General features: G+C 60.5%; 1 protein-coding gene across 1 annotated transcript; it reads left to right on the forward strand.

Moving 5' to 3' along the window:
* The first annotated feature begins 639 nt into the window (after positions 1-639).
* On the forward strand, positions 640-15,802 carry PLCB3 (phospholipase C beta 3). Its single transcript, XM_072789669.1, has 31 exons — positions 640-814; positions 3,269-3,346; positions 3,605-3,673; positions 3,761-3,901; positions 4,154-4,233; positions 4,315-4,368; positions 4,455-4,530; positions 4,615-4,715; positions 5,239-5,405; positions 5,493-5,639; positions 6,518-6,758; positions 6,905-6,989; positions 7,071-7,257; positions 8,077-8,282; positions 9,132-9,228; positions 9,310-9,394; positions 9,688-9,812; positions 10,142-10,296; positions 10,391-10,552; positions 11,220-11,319; positions 11,408-11,512; positions 11,726-11,817; positions 13,094-13,247; positions 13,359-13,394; positions 13,489-13,681; positions 14,147-14,288; positions 14,380-14,456; positions 14,537-14,626; positions 14,722-14,779; positions 15,022-15,108; positions 15,200-15,802. The coding sequence occupies exons 1-31, from the start codon at positions 716-718 to the stop codon at positions 15,401-15,403; spliced, it is 3,693 nt and encodes a 1,230-aa protein (XP_072645770.1). The 5' UTR covers positions 640-715; the 3' UTR covers positions 15,404-15,802.
* Positions 15,803-16,784: the final 982 nt, after the last annotated feature.

Raw genomic sequence — 16,784 nt, forward strand, 5'->3', positions numbered from 1 at the left:
TCGGGAAGGCCAGGATGCTTAGGTCCTTAAAGGAGTCTGCTAGTGCCTGGCTCCTCCCGGCTAGGGACGGGGGAGGGGCGCCTGCCGGCAGGAGGCCCATTAGCCAGTTAAGTGCTCCCAGGGAGGGGGGGACGGAGCTGCTGCAGGAGGGCATGAGGCGAAGTGAGGGCAGAGGGGGGTGGGGTGGGAGTGGCTTTTCCAGCACCCATCTGGGTGCTGCTGGAGTGTGGAAGGGGTCAGGCTCTGCGCCCCGGCCCCTGCCCCGCCCTCCCGTGGTCCCCTCGCCCGCGCGCCTCCGAAAGCGAAGCGGCCTGGCGCCCTCCCAGTCTTCAGCAGCGCCCGCTACGCCAGTCCCTCTGGCTGCACCCCTAACAAGCACCCTGGCCCTAAGCTCTCGCCTCCATCCCCAGGCGAGTCCGGAGAGGCTCTGCCCGCCCCCTCCCCTTTCTGGCTGCAGTCGCCGCCCCGGCCGCCAGGGGGAGCCGCCGCCGCGGGGCGGGCGGGCCGACGCGGGTGGGAGGGGCGGGGCCGCAGCTGCCCCGCCCCCGCCCCGCCCCGCCCGGGCCCCGCCGCTTCTCCGGTGCGTCCCGGACAGACTGGGCGGGCGCTGACGCCGCGGGGCCGGAGCGGGCCGCGCGGGAGCGCGCGGAGGGAGCGGCGGCGCCGTCGGTCCTCGTCGGGGCTCCGAGGGTCCCCGACTCGCCCCCGGCCGGCCATGGCGGGCGCCAGGCCCGGCGTCCACGCGCTGCAGCTGGAGCCGCCCACCGTGGTGGAGACCCTGCGGCGCGGGAGCAAGTTCATCAAATGGGACGAGGTAAGCGCGGGGAGCCCCCGCTTCCACCCAGTTCCTGGGACTCCCTCGCTCGAGCTCAGACGCCGGGGACCCTCACCGAGCCAGGCCCGGCCACGGCGCCCCCCCGCCCCGAAGCCACCCCGGCTGTGCTCCGGAAACTTGAGTCCCCAGCGTGCCCGTGATGAAGACTTTGTCCCCCACGCCCGTCCTTTCAGCTCTGGAAAACTGGGCTTTCTGCTCTGTGGCCCGGAGACTTCGAACCCCGGTGGATCCCGGCCCCCCACCCCCTTTTCACACGTCCTTCCCACCCCTCCCTGCCTGACGGTCTAGTTCTGGTTCCCCCCAACCCTGGCCTGGTCCCCAGACCGCTGCCTGGCACTGGACTGTGCCTGAGGGATCCTGGACCCCAGCCGGGCTCAGCGCTCCCCGGTTCTTCCTCGTGCCCTAGCCCGAACATTGTGCTCCATTCATCACTTCTTCACCCTCTTCTTGCTGCACCCCTTTGCCCTGCTTCAGGAGCCCATCCCAGCTCTCTGTTCGGGAGGGAGCACCAAGTGACCCCCTAGTGGAGGAGTCTTGGCCCCCACAAGTTCCTCCACCCCTGGAGAACTTTGTTCTCCATTTCTTAGCATCAGGGACTTTGAACCCCAATAAATCCTTGCCCCCCCTTTCTACCTGCCCTGCCCCTGGGGCTTCCCAGATGCCGCGGCCTCCACCTGCGGCTCCCCGTCCCGTCCCGCACCCCACCCTCGTCTTTACACAGTCCCCTCCTCTGCCCCCTGGGCCCCTCCTTCCCCAGGAGGGCCTCCACCCGGCCTGCCTGAGGTTCCCCGCTGCTCCTTCCCAGTCAGGCCGGAGGCCTGGAAGACTCTGGGTTCCTTTCCGGCTGGGTGGGGCGGGTAGGCGTGGGAGCCGGGGGGAGGGGCTGGGGGCGTGGCCTGAGGCAGCAGGTGTGCCTTAGAGGGGTGCCTGGGAGCTCCAGAGACCGGGGAGACCCTTCTCCCCAGGCCTGCGTGCAGGGAAAAGTTTCTCCTTTTCTTTCCAGAGTGATAAACCCAAATAAGGAAGTGGAAACTGGGAGAGGGCCCTGGGGGTGGGGTGGGGGTTGCTGACTGAGACTTAGGGCTGAAGAGCAGGGGGCCTGGGCTGGTTTTGAAGGCCAGATACCCAGGGAGGGGCAGGGGAGGGTCCTGGGGTCAGTACCCATAGAACTCCCCCCTCTCGAGCCAAGCTGCGGGGCAGGACTGGGAATTCCAGAGGGGCTGAGGATGGGTGTCGGCACCATGAGGCCAGAAGGCGCAGGCACCCCCAAAGTTCCAAGGCCTCCTGGCCTTTGTAAAAAAAGAGATGGGTGGGGCTGGTGCAAACCCCAATTCTCCAGAAAAGGAAACTGAGTCTGGAGAGTGGAGACTAATCCCAGTCCCCACAGTGGGGTTGCAGCTAAGGCCAGGAACTGGGAACCTCGCCGGGGTCCCGCTGCCTTCCTTCCCAGGCTTCCGGACTCTGGAGCCATACCGCCTGCGAGCAAATCCTAGCGCCTCATCTTGACCTTAAGCCAGCCACCTAACCTGCCTGAGCTCAGGCTCCTCATCTGTTAAATGGGAACAATAGTAGCACCTACTTCATCGTGAGATCGTTAGCTCCTAGAGGGCCACTTGGCCCTGAGGACCGCCCCACTCTGCCCCCCCATCCGCTGGTCCTGAGTCACACGGGTGGCCCTGGGAGCCTGCCAGCGACCAGAATCCGCCTCAAAATGGGGGTGGCCTACCCTTCCCTGCCCTCCTGCCAGCCATAGGGCTGTTTGAGGGAAGACAGAATTCACCATCCAGGCCCAAGGGCAGAGAGAGTCCCCTTCTGGGGAGATTCAGTCTGTATTGTGTAAGACGTGAGCTGCAGGACTGAAGCTCCAGTGGGGTGCAGGGTTGGGGGTCATGGGCTTTGAGACAGGCGTAAGGGCTGCTCTGAGGAACCCAAAAGCTGTAGAAGTCAGACTTCTGAACCCTCTGCTTTCATCCTGTAAATATTCTCGAGGGGGCTTCAGAGTGCTCTGACCACCAGGGAGCTGCCAAACCCTCTGAGGAAATTGAACCCAGGACTGGGGGCTGGGGAGGCCTCCCCAAGGAGGTGGGTCAGATTTCATGGGTTTGAGAAGGAAGGAGAGAAAGGCTATCCCAGCAAAGGAACAACAATGTAAAAGCTAGAGGAGGGGAAAGATAGTGGTCCGAGTGATGGAGCCCTAGGGTCAGACAGGTGAGACTGGGAGGGGCCCTGGGATCCCAGATGTCACTCCAGGGACAGTTGCGTGAGCTTTATCCCAAGGACTGTAGGGAACCTTCCATAAGGGACCTGTGGGCTGGATGAGGCTTCATCTTCATTCACTAGCAGAAACACTGGGGTGGAGGGCCTGAGGGGAGTCCAGGGCCCAAGCCTAGGCTACAGGCCTCACTCATCCCTGCCTTCCCGTCCCGTCCCCAGGAGACCTCCAGTCGGAACCTGGTAACCCTGCGTGTGGATTCCAATGGCTTCTTTCTATACTGGACTGGACCCAACATGGTGAGGGTGGGCACTGGTACAGCTTGCTCAAGTCTAGGGGCCCTGGCCCAGACCCCCAAACCCCTCCTACCCGCCCAGGAGGGTGGGGCCCAGCTGCTGGCTGACCTCTCCCATGACTCCCTGGACAGGAAGTGCTAAGGGTGGGGGCTGAGGCTGGGGCTACAGGAGGTGGGGGGACCCTGGGTGGAGATCTTGGGGGCCTTGCCTGGCTCTTGCCTCATAGCCTCTCAGACCTACCCTGGTGTCTGGTTTCCCCAGGAGGTGGACACACTGGACATTAGTTCCATCAGGGACACGCGAACAGGTCGTTACTCCCGCCTGCCAAAGGTGAGCAATGGGGCCTGAGCTGAGGATGGCTGTGAGGGCTTGAGGGATGGAGACACCTCTCTTTACCCTTGGCTTTCAACTACTCAGGACCCCAAGATCCGGGAGGTGCTGGGCTTTGGGGGCCCTGATACCCGACTAGAGGAGAAGTTGATGACGGTGGTGGCCGGGCCAGACCCGGTGAATACAACATTCTTGAACTTCATGGCTGTGCAGGATGACACAGCCAAGGTGAGCTAGGGCCCAAGGGTTGGGCCTAGGGAGCCACCACCTCACTTGCCGAGTCAGCCATCACTTAGCGTCTGTTGTGCACCAGGCTGTTCTCTGCCCCTATTTCTAACCATCCTCTGACAAAGCAGAATTTAAGCACTCACTGTGGATCATACCCGATTCTGAGTGTGGGCTGGGGCTGGGGCTGGGCCAACCTCTCTGTTCCCCATTCACCCCCCACCCCCACCCTCACCCAGTCTCGTGACCCCTCAGGTCTGGGCCGAGGAGCTGTTCAAGCTGGCTATGAACATCCTGGCTCAGAACGCCTCCAGGAATACCTTCCTGCGGAAAGCGTGAGTCCTCGGCCTGCCTACGGGGTATTGGGGGTTCAGGTGGCCATGCCCAGCATGTGACCCTTCTGCCTGCCTCCCCAGATACACCAAGCTGAAGCTGCAGGTGAACCAGGATGGACGGATCCCGGTTAAGAAGTGAGTATTCTTTCCTTCAGCACCTTCTTCTGCTCCCACCTTGGTGACCTTCACCCCCATGACTCTGACCCCTCTCACTTGCTCAGTATCCTGAAGATGTTTTCAGCAGATAAAAAGCGAGTGGAGACCGCACTAGAATCCTGTGGCCTCAATTTCAACCGGGTGAGGAGGCAGGGGCAACATAGGGTATCTGGTCTTTTGGGGCTGGCTGCCCCTGGGTTCTCACCCGACATGTCTGACCCCCAGAGTGAATCCATCCGGCCCGATGAGTTTTCCTTGGAAATCTTTGAGCGGTTCCTGAATAAGTTGTGTCTGCGGCCGGACATTGACAAGATCCTGCTAGAGATGTGAGTGGGGCTGGGCCCACCTCCGAGCGCCTGGTGCTCTCTGGCCTCTACTGGCATTCCTTCTAGCACAGTGAGGGGAAGCAGAACTATTGAGGGTCCCAGTGTGCTGGGGCTGGGGTTGGGGTTGGGTCTATGCTGGGAACTGCTCTGTGCTGGGCCTTTGCCGGGGTTACTTTCATCAGCCTATGCATGGGTGGGGGACCGAGCAGCTTCAATGGACTGTGAGACTTGCCTAAGCTCATATAGCAAGTGACCCCTGGAGCTGAGGTTGGGTCTAGGGTCTGGAAGCAGGCATAGCAGGCCAAACACTTGGTGGCTTCCAAAGCCCTTGTTAATAGCAATGCCAGCACCTTAGGAGAGTGGTTAGGAGAGAGGATGGGAAAACAGGCCCAGAGTGGGCAGCCATTCGCTCAAGTCCCAATCAGCAGGTGCTAGAGCCTGGCCCAGACCTTCTGACTCCCGCTGCCAGGGTAAGCAAGGGCTGTTGAGGCTGCAGCCTCGCTCAGCTTCATACCCCTTCTAGAGGTGCTAAGGGCAAGCCATACCTGACGCTGGAGCAGCTCATGGACTTCATCAACCAGAAGCAACGGGACCCGAGGCTCAACGAAGTGCTGTACCCACCCCTGCGGCCCTCCCAGGCTCGGCTGCTCATTGAGAAGTATGAGCCCAACCAGCAGTTCCTGGAGCGAGGTGAGCCAGTGTGGATGGAGCCAGTTGGAGCTGCGGGAGTGGCAGCAGGAGCCCTAGCTGAGCCTGCTGACCTCACCCGTCCCCCAGATCAGATGTCCATGGAGGGCTTCAGCCGCTACCTGGGAGGTGAAGAGAATGGGATCCTGCCCCTGGAGGCCCTGGATCTGAGCGCTGACATGACCCAGCCACTCAGTGCCTATTTCATCAACTCCTCACACAACACCTATCTCACAGGTGAGTGAGCCATCCTTGGGCAGCTGGGGCAGTGGCCTCTGTGACCTCTGTCCTCCACCCTTTCCATGGCCTCCCTCCTTTTGGGGTGGCCAGTGAGAGGGATGCAGGTGGGGAACAGGCATCCCGCACCGACGGGGTTGGCAGCGGAGCAGGGCTTCTCTGCATGGGCGCATATCCTGGGTGGTCTGGAAGGCTTCCCTGGGGAAGGGCTGAGGCCTTCGCTGGCTGGCCTATGATGAAGGAACACAAGACTCCTTGGTGGTCTTCAGCTGGAAGGAGGCCGGAGGCAGGGTGGGTGCTGGGGCAGGTAGAGGTGAGAGAGGGAGTGAGAGAAGGAGGCAGGGCTAGACCAGGGTGCTGAAGGGATTTGGATTTATCCTAAGTGGATGGGAAAGACTTTTTGGAGGGTGTTAATCAGGGGGGTGGTGAGACATGGTCAGTTTTGGGAAGAATGACAGCCAGGAGCTCTGCCGAGATTGGATGGGAGGCAGGCAGGGGCCCGCCATCCCTGGGCCAGAGGTGATGGAGGCTATAGCTGGGGGGGCAGGAGGGGCAGGTGTTTATCTGTCAGAGGGTGAGTCCTGGAGGAGGAACCAGTCAGCCAGCACTGCTGGATGCTGACTCTGCCCAGTTTGGACGGGGGCCAGGGGCTGGGGGGCAGGACATGGGCCCTGCCCTGGGGGATCTCAGGAGAGACAGTGCTGGTTCCACAGTGAATTAAGGAGCAATCAAGCGCTGGCCTGGCAGCATGCCAGGGCCGGGCTGGGCTGCCACGGGGGCCTGTGCATCTCCAGCATGGCTGGTTGGACACAGGCCTGGGGAGGAGGGTGAGGAGCCGGGCTGGCCAGGCAGCTGTGGTGACAGAGCCTCGCCGCTAGCGGGGCAGCTGGCTGGGACCTCGTCGGTGGAGATGTACCGGCAGGCGCTGCTGTGGGGCTGCCGCTGTGTGGAGCTGGATGTGTGGAAAGGGCGGCCGCCGGAGGAGGAGCCCTTCATCACCCACGGCTTCACCATGACCACTGAGGTGCCGCTGAGAGATGTGCTCGAGGCCATTGCAGAAACCGCCTTCAAGACCTCACCCTATCCAGTCATCCTCTCCTTCGAGAATCACGTGGACTCGTGAGTGGGCCCCTGAACCTGTGCGATTGGGCCAAAGGGAAGTGTTGGACCGTTCCTGTGACCTCTGACCCTGAAGGCCTTTGATCTACCCTGGGGACATTGGCTTCACCCCCAGGGACCTCTGACCTTTGATCTTGGCCCCACAGAGCGAAGCAGCAGGCCAAGATGGCCGAGTACTGCCGTTCCATCTTTGGGGACGCGCTGCTCATCGACCCACTGGACAAGTACCCGGTATGAGGGCTTGGAGCTGTGGCAGGGCATGGGGGCGGTGGTGAGGGCACCCAGCAGGTGCTCACCTGTCCGTGCCCACAGCTGGCCCCAGGTGTCCCCCTGCCCAGCCCCCAGGACCTGATGGGCCGCATCCTGGTGAAGAACAAGAAGCGACACCAGCCCAGCACTGGTGTCCCCAACAGCTCTGTGCGCAAGCGGCCGCTGGAGCAGAGCAACTCGGCCCTGAGCGAGAGCTCTGCCGCCACTGACCCCTCCTCACCTCAGCTTGGTATGGCCCCTCCCTGCCCAGCCTTCAGCCCTGATCCTGACCCTGAACTCTCCCCTCACAGGGCCCTACCTCCCTGGTGACCCTCCTTCTGCTCCCAACCTGACGCTCCCTCCTCACCAAGCCCCTCAGCTGAGGATGGGACCTCTGACCCCTGACCCTGGCACTGACCTCACTGAACTACCCCCCAACTGGATTTGGTTCTCTCCAATTCCTGATCCCTCGACCTCAGCCTCCCACCCCTCACAAAGCCCTCTCCACCAGATTATAACTGAATTCTAACCTCTGACCTCAGTGAACCACATACATCCTCATGCTTTGGTTGTGACCCTCAGACCTCGGACCCTTGTCCTGTGACCTCCACTGAGTCTATCTACCCATTGGGTTATAATTTTAGTTAACTCTCTGACCTCTCACTTCATTGAAGTCCCCCATACATCTGACCCCTGACCTCTCACTTCATGAAGCCTCCTCATTGGCTGTGGCTCTGATGGATGCCTAACTTGGAACCCCGTGTCATCTTTTACCTCCCACTGCCAAGGCCATTGTACCCCAGGCCCTGGCTTCTCGCCCTTCTGAGCCACCCTGCCTACCTCTCTAATGGCTAGAACTCTGGGCCCTGACCCTTGAGCCATGACCCCCATACTCCTGGCTTTAATCCCATCCAACTCCTGACCTCTGTTCTCTCCCCCAGCCACACTGTCCTGAGATTACTCCTTGACCTCCCGCGCCGAGTCGCCTCTGTGCACACTGGCCACGATCCCTCCTGACTCCCTGAGTGTTTGTGTTTGTCCTGACCCCCTGTGGCGCTCTCCTCTGCAGGGTCCCCCAGCTCTGAGAGCTGCCCAGGCCTGAGCAATGGGGAAGAGGTGGGCCTGGAGAAGCCTAGCCTGGAGCCTCAGAAGTCTCTAGGCGAGGATGGGCTCCCACGGGGCCCCAACACTCTTGGATCTGCTGACCGTGAGGATGAGGAAGAAGAGGAGGAAGAGGAGGAACAGGCAGATCCTAAAAAGCCAACCTCAGATGAGGTTAGCCCCAAAGGCGGGAAGAGGCAGAGGGAGCACGTACTCATTACCCCAGCATTTGCTGAGCACATACTGAGTGCCAGGCACAGTGCTGTGTGCTGGGTCTCGTCACATTCAGTGTTATCCCTGCTCTTCTGGAGTCTGTAGGGTGTGTGTACACACACGGGGGGGAGAAGGGGTCTTAGGTAAACAGGCATGGGAGCAAGTGAACTTACGCTTGTGACTGGACTGGGGAGGGGTGAATTAGGATGTGGAATTGGAGGGAAGAGGGGGAGACCGACCTGGGCAGGGAGGTTGGGCGATTGGACCTGAGCAAGAGGGACCCCATGTGCAAAGGCCCTGTGGCAGGACTGGAAGGTACCTGAAGGGGCAGTATCAGGCAAAGGAGTGTTGAGTTCTGAGGAGTGGAGGTGACAGAAATGTGAGGTCAAATTTAGGAGGGCCCAGCGTGAGGAAGGGCGTGGGCAGGGGTGGCCAAGCTCAGCATGGCAGGTGTGGAGTTCGAGGCTCCTGGTGGGCCCCCGGAGAGGAGATGGCAACGTAGTATTTGGAGATAATGGCTCATCTGCCTGGGAATAGTTGAGTCCCTGGGGTTGGGTGAGGAGTTCTAGCTTCCAGGGATCAGGGAGGCAGGAGGCAAAAGAGGAAGGTGGGGTCCAGGGCAAGGCCCCAGAGGGAAGTCCTTGGGGCAGATGGGGCCAGGACTGTGGGCCACTGGGCAGTGTGATTGCAGAGGTAGGCAGAGGGTCAGCACCTCCTTCCTGAGTTGGGGGGCAAGTGAGGGAACTTCCAGCTGATGTTTGGCGGATGTTACTTTCATGGCCCCGCTGACCCTTTGTTTGGGGGCCACAGGGCACTGCCAGCAGTGAGGTCAATGCCACTGAGGAAATGTCAACACTCGTCAACTACATTGAGCCTGTCAAGTTCAAGTCCTTTGAGGCTGCTCGAAGTGAGTGGGGAAGGAGATGGTGGGAATAGGAGCCAGCCCAGCTTTTCCAGACCTGACTCCTTCCTGTTCCTCACCCTGCAGAAAGGAACAAATGCTTTGAGATGTCATCCTTCGTCGAAACCAAGGCCATGGAGCAACTGACCAAGAGCCCCATGGAGTTTGTGGAGTATCTTTCCACATTGCCAGGGCTGGCAGACCAGGGTGGGGGTGCTCAGAGACCGGCTCAGATGTTCTGAGCCCACTTATGCCACCTGTACAGGGTCCTGACGCTCCAGCACTCTGGTCTGGGCTTGGGGTTAGCCTAGGAAACCGCACAGGGCCCCGGCCAAGAGGCGGGGGCCAGAAGGGCATCTTGAGCAAAGGCCGGGAAGTGGGTTGACAGGAACTGAGGATGGGCCTGGAGTGCTACCCGGGGGGCGGGGACCAGTAAATGGCATGGCCCCTGACTGCCAACCTCAGATACAATAAACAGCAGCTCAGCCGCATCTACCCTAAGGGTACCCGCGTGGACTCATCCAACTACATGCCCCAGCTCTTTTGGAACGTGGGCTGCCAGCTTGTTGCACTCAACTTCCAGACCCTGGGTGAGAGCACTGGCCTGCCTCAACTCCCTGGACTCCTCCAGCCTCCCTGACTCCTCTGCTCTGTGATCCTGCTAACGTTGTCCAAAGGGACCTCTGTATCTAATCCCAGATCTCCACCCAACCAGGACTTTGGCAAACCTCCACTCCTGGCCTTGGCTGACCCCAGACCTTTTCCCTGTCTGATCTTTCCCGAGTCTGGACTGCTGAGCCCATCTGATCTGACCCAATGCTCCCTGGTCTTCCCTCTGCACTGAACCATCCTTCTGACTCCTCACCTTATTGGCTTTTCTGGCCCTTTGCCTTCCCGGTATCCCCCCGCCCCCCCACAGATGTGGCAATGCAGCTCAACGCAGGCGTGTTCGAGTACAATGGGCGCAGTGGCTATCTGCTCAAACCTGAGTTTATGCGGCGGCCAGACAAGTCCTTCGATCCTTTCACCGAAGTCATTGTGGATGGCATTGTGGCCAATGCCTTGCGGGTCAAGGTAGGGCCACGGGGGGCTCTGGCAGGCTGTCCTAGGAGTGGGACACGTGGCAGTCACCTTACCCTCCTGCTCCTGCCCTGCCCGCCCCCACCAGGTGATCTCGGGGCAGTTCCTGTCCGACAGGAAGGTGGGCATCTATGTGGAGGTGGACATGTTTGGCCTCCCCGTTGACACGCGGCGCAAGTACCGTACTCGGACCTCTCAAGGGAACTCATTCAACCCTGTGTGGGATGAGGAACCTTTTGACTTCCCCAAGGTGAGCTTGGCGCCTGCACCTGCCCTGCCAGGCTCTCTCGGTCGGGGGAGGAGGAAGCAGGCGCAATGGTAGTGCTCGCGGGTTGGAAGGCAGGGGGGCCGGGGGACCTCAAGCCTGGGTCTGTCAAGCCCATGTAGGCCCTGCATGTGCCAGGGTCAGGCTCAGGCTCCTTGCCCTCTGCAGGCTTGCAGAAGAGAATGAGAGAGTGAGACAGCAGGAGGGCCTGCAGCCCCCCAGTGAGGAGGGGGGTGCAGCCCGCCCTGCCTTCCAGGCAGGAAGGACTTGACTGGGATCACAGCCGAAAGCACCCACCAGCTCTTCCCTGCCTCCCCAAAGGACTGGACCCCGCTGGGGTGGCTGTGGCCTCAGGCGCAGACCCTGGCTCACAGTACAGTTTCTAACTTGGCAGTGACCAGGCCTGTCCCAGCATAGTGGTGCCTGCAGGGGTGTGCCTGTTTTCTCCGCTGCTCACCATCCATTTGGCCAGGCCGTGGAGGTGTGGGTCTGCCACCGGCTCAGCAGCAATATTGACTGATGGGCAGTCATGAGGTCACCTTGTCTGAGGGTCCACTGGAGTGTTGGCCTTAGCAGCTGTGGTCAGTTGTGGCTCGGTGGACACAGTGGTTGTGGGTCAGCTGCGTAGCTCAGCACCAGTCTGGGCCCTCAGGTGGTGCTACCCACGCTGGCTTCGCTGCGCATCGCGGCCTTTGAGGAAGGCGGCAAGTTTGTGGGGCATCGGATTCTGCCCGTCTCTGCCATCCGCTCAGGTGAGGCCGTCTGGGCTCTGGCAAGCACAGGGGCAGTGTGTGGGAGGACCTAGCCGGGCTCAGCCACCTTGCTCTCTGGTCCTCACAGGGTACCACTACATCTGTCTGCGGAACGAGGCCAACCAGCCACTTTGCCTGCCAGCCCTGCTCATCTACACTGAAGCCTCCGACTATATTCCTGATGACCACCAGGGTGAGCTGGGGGAGCAGGGGGACGCAGGCCAGGCGGGGTAGGGGACAGGGGTGCAAACAGGGTCTGGCAGTGGTTCAGCCAGATGGCCCCGATGGAGGGTGGTAAACAGACCAGAGGGCAGGTTCTGTGGTCTCGCCATGAAACCAGAACAATGGGGAAGGTATGGCCTTGGGGGTTGTGTCTCTGAAACCCTTGCCTTCTGCCCCCATCTAGACTACGCAGAGGCCCTGATCAACCCCATCAAGCATGTCAGCCTGATGGACCAGAGGGCCAAGCAGTTGGCCGCCCTCATTGGGGAGAGTGAGGTGAGCCAGGGCAGGTCAGGAATGGGGAGGCAACAGGCTCAGGCTGACCTGGACCCTAGGGACTTCCGGGAAGGGGTGTGGTGTGGTGGGCAAGTTGGTGGAGGGCAGTGAGGGCTGATCTCTGGGCCGGGGCCTGGTGGAGCACCCTGCAGCTTTCTCCTTGCCCCTGCACTGTCCCATTCCAGGCCTGGCTGGTGGTCTGGCTCCTCTCACCGAGGAGGGCTGTTCACTGCCTTACTATAGATGCCGACTTGATGCATTTACTCACACCCTCTACCTAGGGGTTGGTTCCTCTTTCTGGCTTCTGTCATCCAGACTAGATAATAAAGCCAAGTGAATTCTGAATGCCAGGTCTCCGCCTGGCTCTTTTCACCCACTTAACTCACATAATCCCCTGCACCACCTGAGTCTGGTCCTGCCACCCCAGTGTAGAGGTGGGAACACCGAGGCTCTCTACCGGAGGGCCTCCAGCCCTGAGCTCTGCCTCCAGCACCGGCCCTTCCGCTGGTGTGGGGCTTCTGGCCTCTCTGATTCTGACTCAGTGGGCTCAGCAGCCTTGGGTTACTGTCCACATTTTAAGGAGGTGGAAACTACCCGTTCTGCATGTGAGAGCCTTTTGGGACAGACCGAGGCTGGCACTTCCCCAGCTGCAACAGGGTCAGGGTCAAAGCTGAAACGCAGGGTTCGGCTGCCTCACCAGAGCAGTTAGAAGCCAAAGAAGCTTTTAAAACATGGGGTCCTGGGAGCCATGAGATGGGTAGTGGCTTCTGTGGGGAGGGGTCAGGAGCAGAGGCTTGCCTGCACATCCAGACCTGGTCCCATGGGGCCTGTGACAGGCAGAGAGAGAGAGGCTGCATGGAGCTGTTAGCAGGAGAGGCTGGTGCCCACTCTGCGGTCACTTCCTTCGATGATTTAATCAGGAGCCAAGCAACAAGGAAGATGAGCAGCTGTGGGCAAGGGCGGAGGGGACTCCGAGAGGGGAGGAAATTTGGGGTGGGGCCAAGGCTTTCCTGAACAATCTAGAAGTTCCTGAGCACATGCAACGGGGCGTTGCATCCTAGAGACACAGTCTCCTATTACCTTTCCCACACCCCACATGGAAAAGGAGTTTAGAAATGCTTATTTTAGTCCTCTTATTTCTCTTGAAGTTGTTCCAACAGCCCAATATCATAGACGAGGAGCCCAGGCCAAACGGGCCAAGGGAAGCCAACCAGGGGCACTGGGGAGTCCCGGGAGGTTAGAACAGCATTTTTGAAAGAGCCTTCTGCTTTCTCAGGCTCAGGCCAGCCCAGAGACATGCCAGGAGACTCCGTCTCAGCAGCCGGGGTCCCAGCTGACCCCAAACCCTACACCTAGCCCCCTGGACACACCCCCGCGCCGGCCCCCAGGCCCTGCCACAGCCCCTACCAGCCCCTCCCTCAGCAGCCCAGGTAAGGGGCAGCCCAGGTCTGGGGGGTGATGGGGGTGCAGGGTGGGGGGATTGCCACCATATTCTACTCTCCCTGGGCCCCTCACAGTCCTGCCTCCGCTTTCCTCCCCAGGGCAGCGGGATGACCTCATCGCCAGCCTCCTCTCAGGTGTGGGGCAGGGCTGTTTTGCAGGGAGTGGGGCAGCCCCCCCCCAGGCCTGTGCCTGCCCCAGCCCCGCTCACCTTTGCCCCATTGCTCACAGAGGTGGCCCCAATCCCGCTGGAGGAGCTCCGAGGCCATAAGGCGCTGGTGAAGCTCCAGAACCGGCAAGAACGAGAGCTGCGGGAGCTACATAAGAAGCACCAGCGGAAGGCCGTCGCCCTCACCCGCCGGCTGCTTGAGGGCCTGGCTCAGGCCCGGGCGGAGAGCAGGTGCCGGCAACGGCCAGGTGTCCTGTGAGTGTCACACCTGCCTGCAGGTGGGGCAGTGTGCGCTGGTGTGAATATGAGGGTTCGTGCACAGTGAGGGGGTGATCCACCAGGGGACTGGGAGCATGGCGGGATGGCCAAGGGAGCTGCTCCTTGACCCCCAGAGAGTCAAGGTTTGGTGTGAGGAGGATCAAGGAGTCTTCCCACACTGGATCCCATCCTCTCTTCCTGGGAGCCAGGCCTCTTTCAAAGTCCCGCTGAGAGCGTGTATTTCCGGAGAACCTTGCCCATGCAGGCTCCCAGCATTTGCATGGACTTAATGGGCCTCGTTGGCATAAAAGACCCTGCCCACCCCCTGGCATCGCCCCCTACCCCCGCCCCGCCAAGCTGGTATCTACCACTGCCTATTGGGATATGCCCTGTCCATCATTGCCCTCCTGGCCCAGGTCCATGTGATGACCTGAGGATCACCCAGAGGGGTTCTTCCTACAGAGGCGGGGAGAACGAGAAGGAAGAGGGAGAAGAGGTAAAGCGGTATCAGGAGTTCCAGAAGAGACAGGTGCAGAGTCTGTTGGAGCTACGGGAGGCTCAGGTGGACACAGAGGCCGAGCGGAGGCTGGAGCACCTGAGACAGGTGAGGTGGACATGTGGCAGCAAGGGAGAGCCTGCCTCTGGGACAGACCGGGCATCAGCCTGTGTCACCTGCTGGCCACCTGTGTCCACAGGCTCAGCAGCGGCTCAGGGAAGTTGTCCTGGATGCTCACACAACTCAGTTCAAGAAGCTGAAGGAGATAAATGAGAGGTGACTGCCTGGTGCTGGGAGGAGAGGAGAGCCCCCAGATCTGCCACTGACCCTCTCTCCGCCCCTACGGGCTCTTCCAGGGAGAAGAAGGAATTGCAGAAGATTTTAGACAGGAAGCGCCACAACAGTATCTCAGAGGCCAAGACTAGGGAGAAACATAAGAAGGAGGCGTAAGGGCCCTGGGGCCAGGAGCTGCTGGGGGGCCAGGAGCCGCAGGGTGGGGCGGAGGGGGGAGCAGGTACTGAGCCCCCTCTGCTCACTGCAGGGAACTGACAGAGATTAACCGTCGGCACATCACTGAGTCGGTCAACTCCATCCGTCGGGTGAGTGAGGCTCAGATGCCACCCTAGCCCTCGCCCACCCCTCTCTTCCTTCAGTCATTAGAAACTTGTCTCCTCGGTGCCTGGCCTCTTGCTATGTTCCCCTAGAGGGGCTTCTAGACCTTTAGCCATAAGGGTCATTTCAGAACCCTGGCCCCACAGCCCTGGGAGCCTACACCTGCCTGACTTGCTTACGCCCCCTTGGCTGAGCCCAGTCCTCGACCCCGCCCCTGCCCCCCCTGCAGCTGGAGGAGGCCCAGAAGCAGCGGCAGGAACGCCTGGTGGCTGGGCAGCAGCAGGTCCTACAGCAGCTGGCTGAAGAGGAGCCCAAGGTGAGGCCATGGGTGAGGCAGGCAACAGGTGGGCAGGGTGCTGGGTGGCACAGTCTCGCTTGTCCTACTCCTCCTCCTCCTCCTCCCTAAGCTGCTGGCCCAGCTGGCCCAGGAGTGTCAGGAACATCGGGCAAGGCTGCCCCAGGAGATCCGCCAGAGCCTGCTGGGCGAGACACCGGAGGGGCTGGGGGACAGGCACCTGGTGGCCTGTGCCAGCAACGGTCACGCACCTGGGAGCAGCGGGCACCTGTCTGGCGCTGACTCAGAGAGCCAAGAGGAGAATACGAAGCTCTGAACTGGCTGAGCAAGAGGTGGCCACAGGATGGGTGCTGGGAGGGCAGGAAGCTAAGACACTAATGCTTTTTTTTTTTTTTTTTTTAACTTTTTATCTTTAGAAATTTTATTTTTTTAAACTGGGGCAAGCACCCCACACTAACTCCCTCCCTTCACCTTCCTGGGGCCAGGAGTCCCCAGGCCCTCCTTCCTGTCTTTGGTCCTGAGGAAGGCACTGGGCCACTGTGGGCCACAAGGCTTTTGCCCCCATGAGACCCCTGCCCCAGAGTGGGAGCTCTCTCCCTCACTTCCCCAGGGAACACTGGCAGAGATTTTGAGCTCTGGGAAGTAGGGTGGGGGTCACATGCTTTCTCTATCCTTTGGAAATTTTTTTTATATGAATAAAAGTGGATTTCAGGGACCCTGTGTGCAGTGTGGTTGGGGGGGGCAGCAGTTCGTGGGGGACCCTGGACCCGGCTCGCCACCCTCCTGGGGCTTTGGTTTTCTCATCTATAAAATGGGCTGGTGGGCACTGTGGGGTTGAGGTCCTTGAGACCTCCTTGCCTGCATCCTGCAGATCTTCCCAATGACATGCCATCAGAGTCCCTGTGGCCTCCCCTAGGCTTTCCTGCCTTTATGCCCTCCAACCATGGCTCATCCTTCTTGCCACATACCCTGCTTCCATTACTTTTCTCCCTCCTGGGCTCTTCTTGTTCTCCCTTCAGAGGCTCAGGCCTCTGCTTCAGGAAGCCTTCCCTGCCCCCCCTTCCTGTCGCCTGATATGACCCAAGAACCCAACATCTTCCGCTGAGGCTGCCCTGGGCCCCTCACAGGCAGTTGACTCTAATCAGGGATGGACCTGGTCAACTCAGAACCTGCCCAACATCAGGGGACCCGGGCTCTTGGTGATACAATAGGTGGGGAATGGGTGAGAAGGGAAGCTGACAGTCACAGACGCTCACAGGGTCTGGGAGAACCAGAATCCCCCCTCATCCCTATGAGGGAGATGTTATGCCTGTTTTACAGATGAGGAAACTGAGGCCCAGAGCAGAAGTCACGTGTGCGGGGCCACAGCTAAGTCAAGATGTCCTGACCTGGAGGCAGGGCGGGCCTGGACCCTCTATGACAGACTGTCTTCGGCCAGCAAGGGAGCACCTGCTCCATGCTTCTCCCTCCTGCTGCCGGACAGCGAGTGGCAGAGACCCCACAGCGAGGATGCGGACGCGGTGCGGCTAGGTTCTGAGGCAGGGCCAGGCTGGCATTTCTTCAAGGCCTCTCCCAGCTTCCTGGCGCTTCCCAGGCTGACTGCCTCCCTCCTCCAGAGGAAGGCAGCCTCTTATCTGGGCTTATCTCCTGCCAATCGAGTGTTCTTTGTTTTTGTTATAGCCTCAGGCAAACAGGGT

This window comes from Canis lupus, chromosome 21, assembly GCF_048164855.1.
Source record: "Canis lupus baileyi chromosome 21, mCanLup2.hap1, whole genome shotgun sequence".
Taxonomy (NCBI): Eukaryota; Metazoa; Chordata; class Mammalia; order Carnivora; family Canidae; genus Canis; species Canis lupus.

Bases quoted from the DNA above. Each gene is read 5' to 3' on its own strand.
- PLCB3 (XM_072789669.1), top strand. From the start codon at position 716: ATGGCGGGCGCCAGGCCCGGCGTCCACGCGCTGCAGCTGGAGCCGCCC. The intron at 6,990-7,070 runs GTATGAGGGCTT...CCGTGCCCACAG, and splicing joins ACCCACTGGACAAGTACCCG to CTGGCCCCAGGTGTCCCCCT. The intron at 14,627-14,721 runs GTAAGGGCCCTG...TGCTCACTGCAG, and splicing joins GAGAAACATAAGAAGGAGGC to GGAACTGACAGAGATTAACC.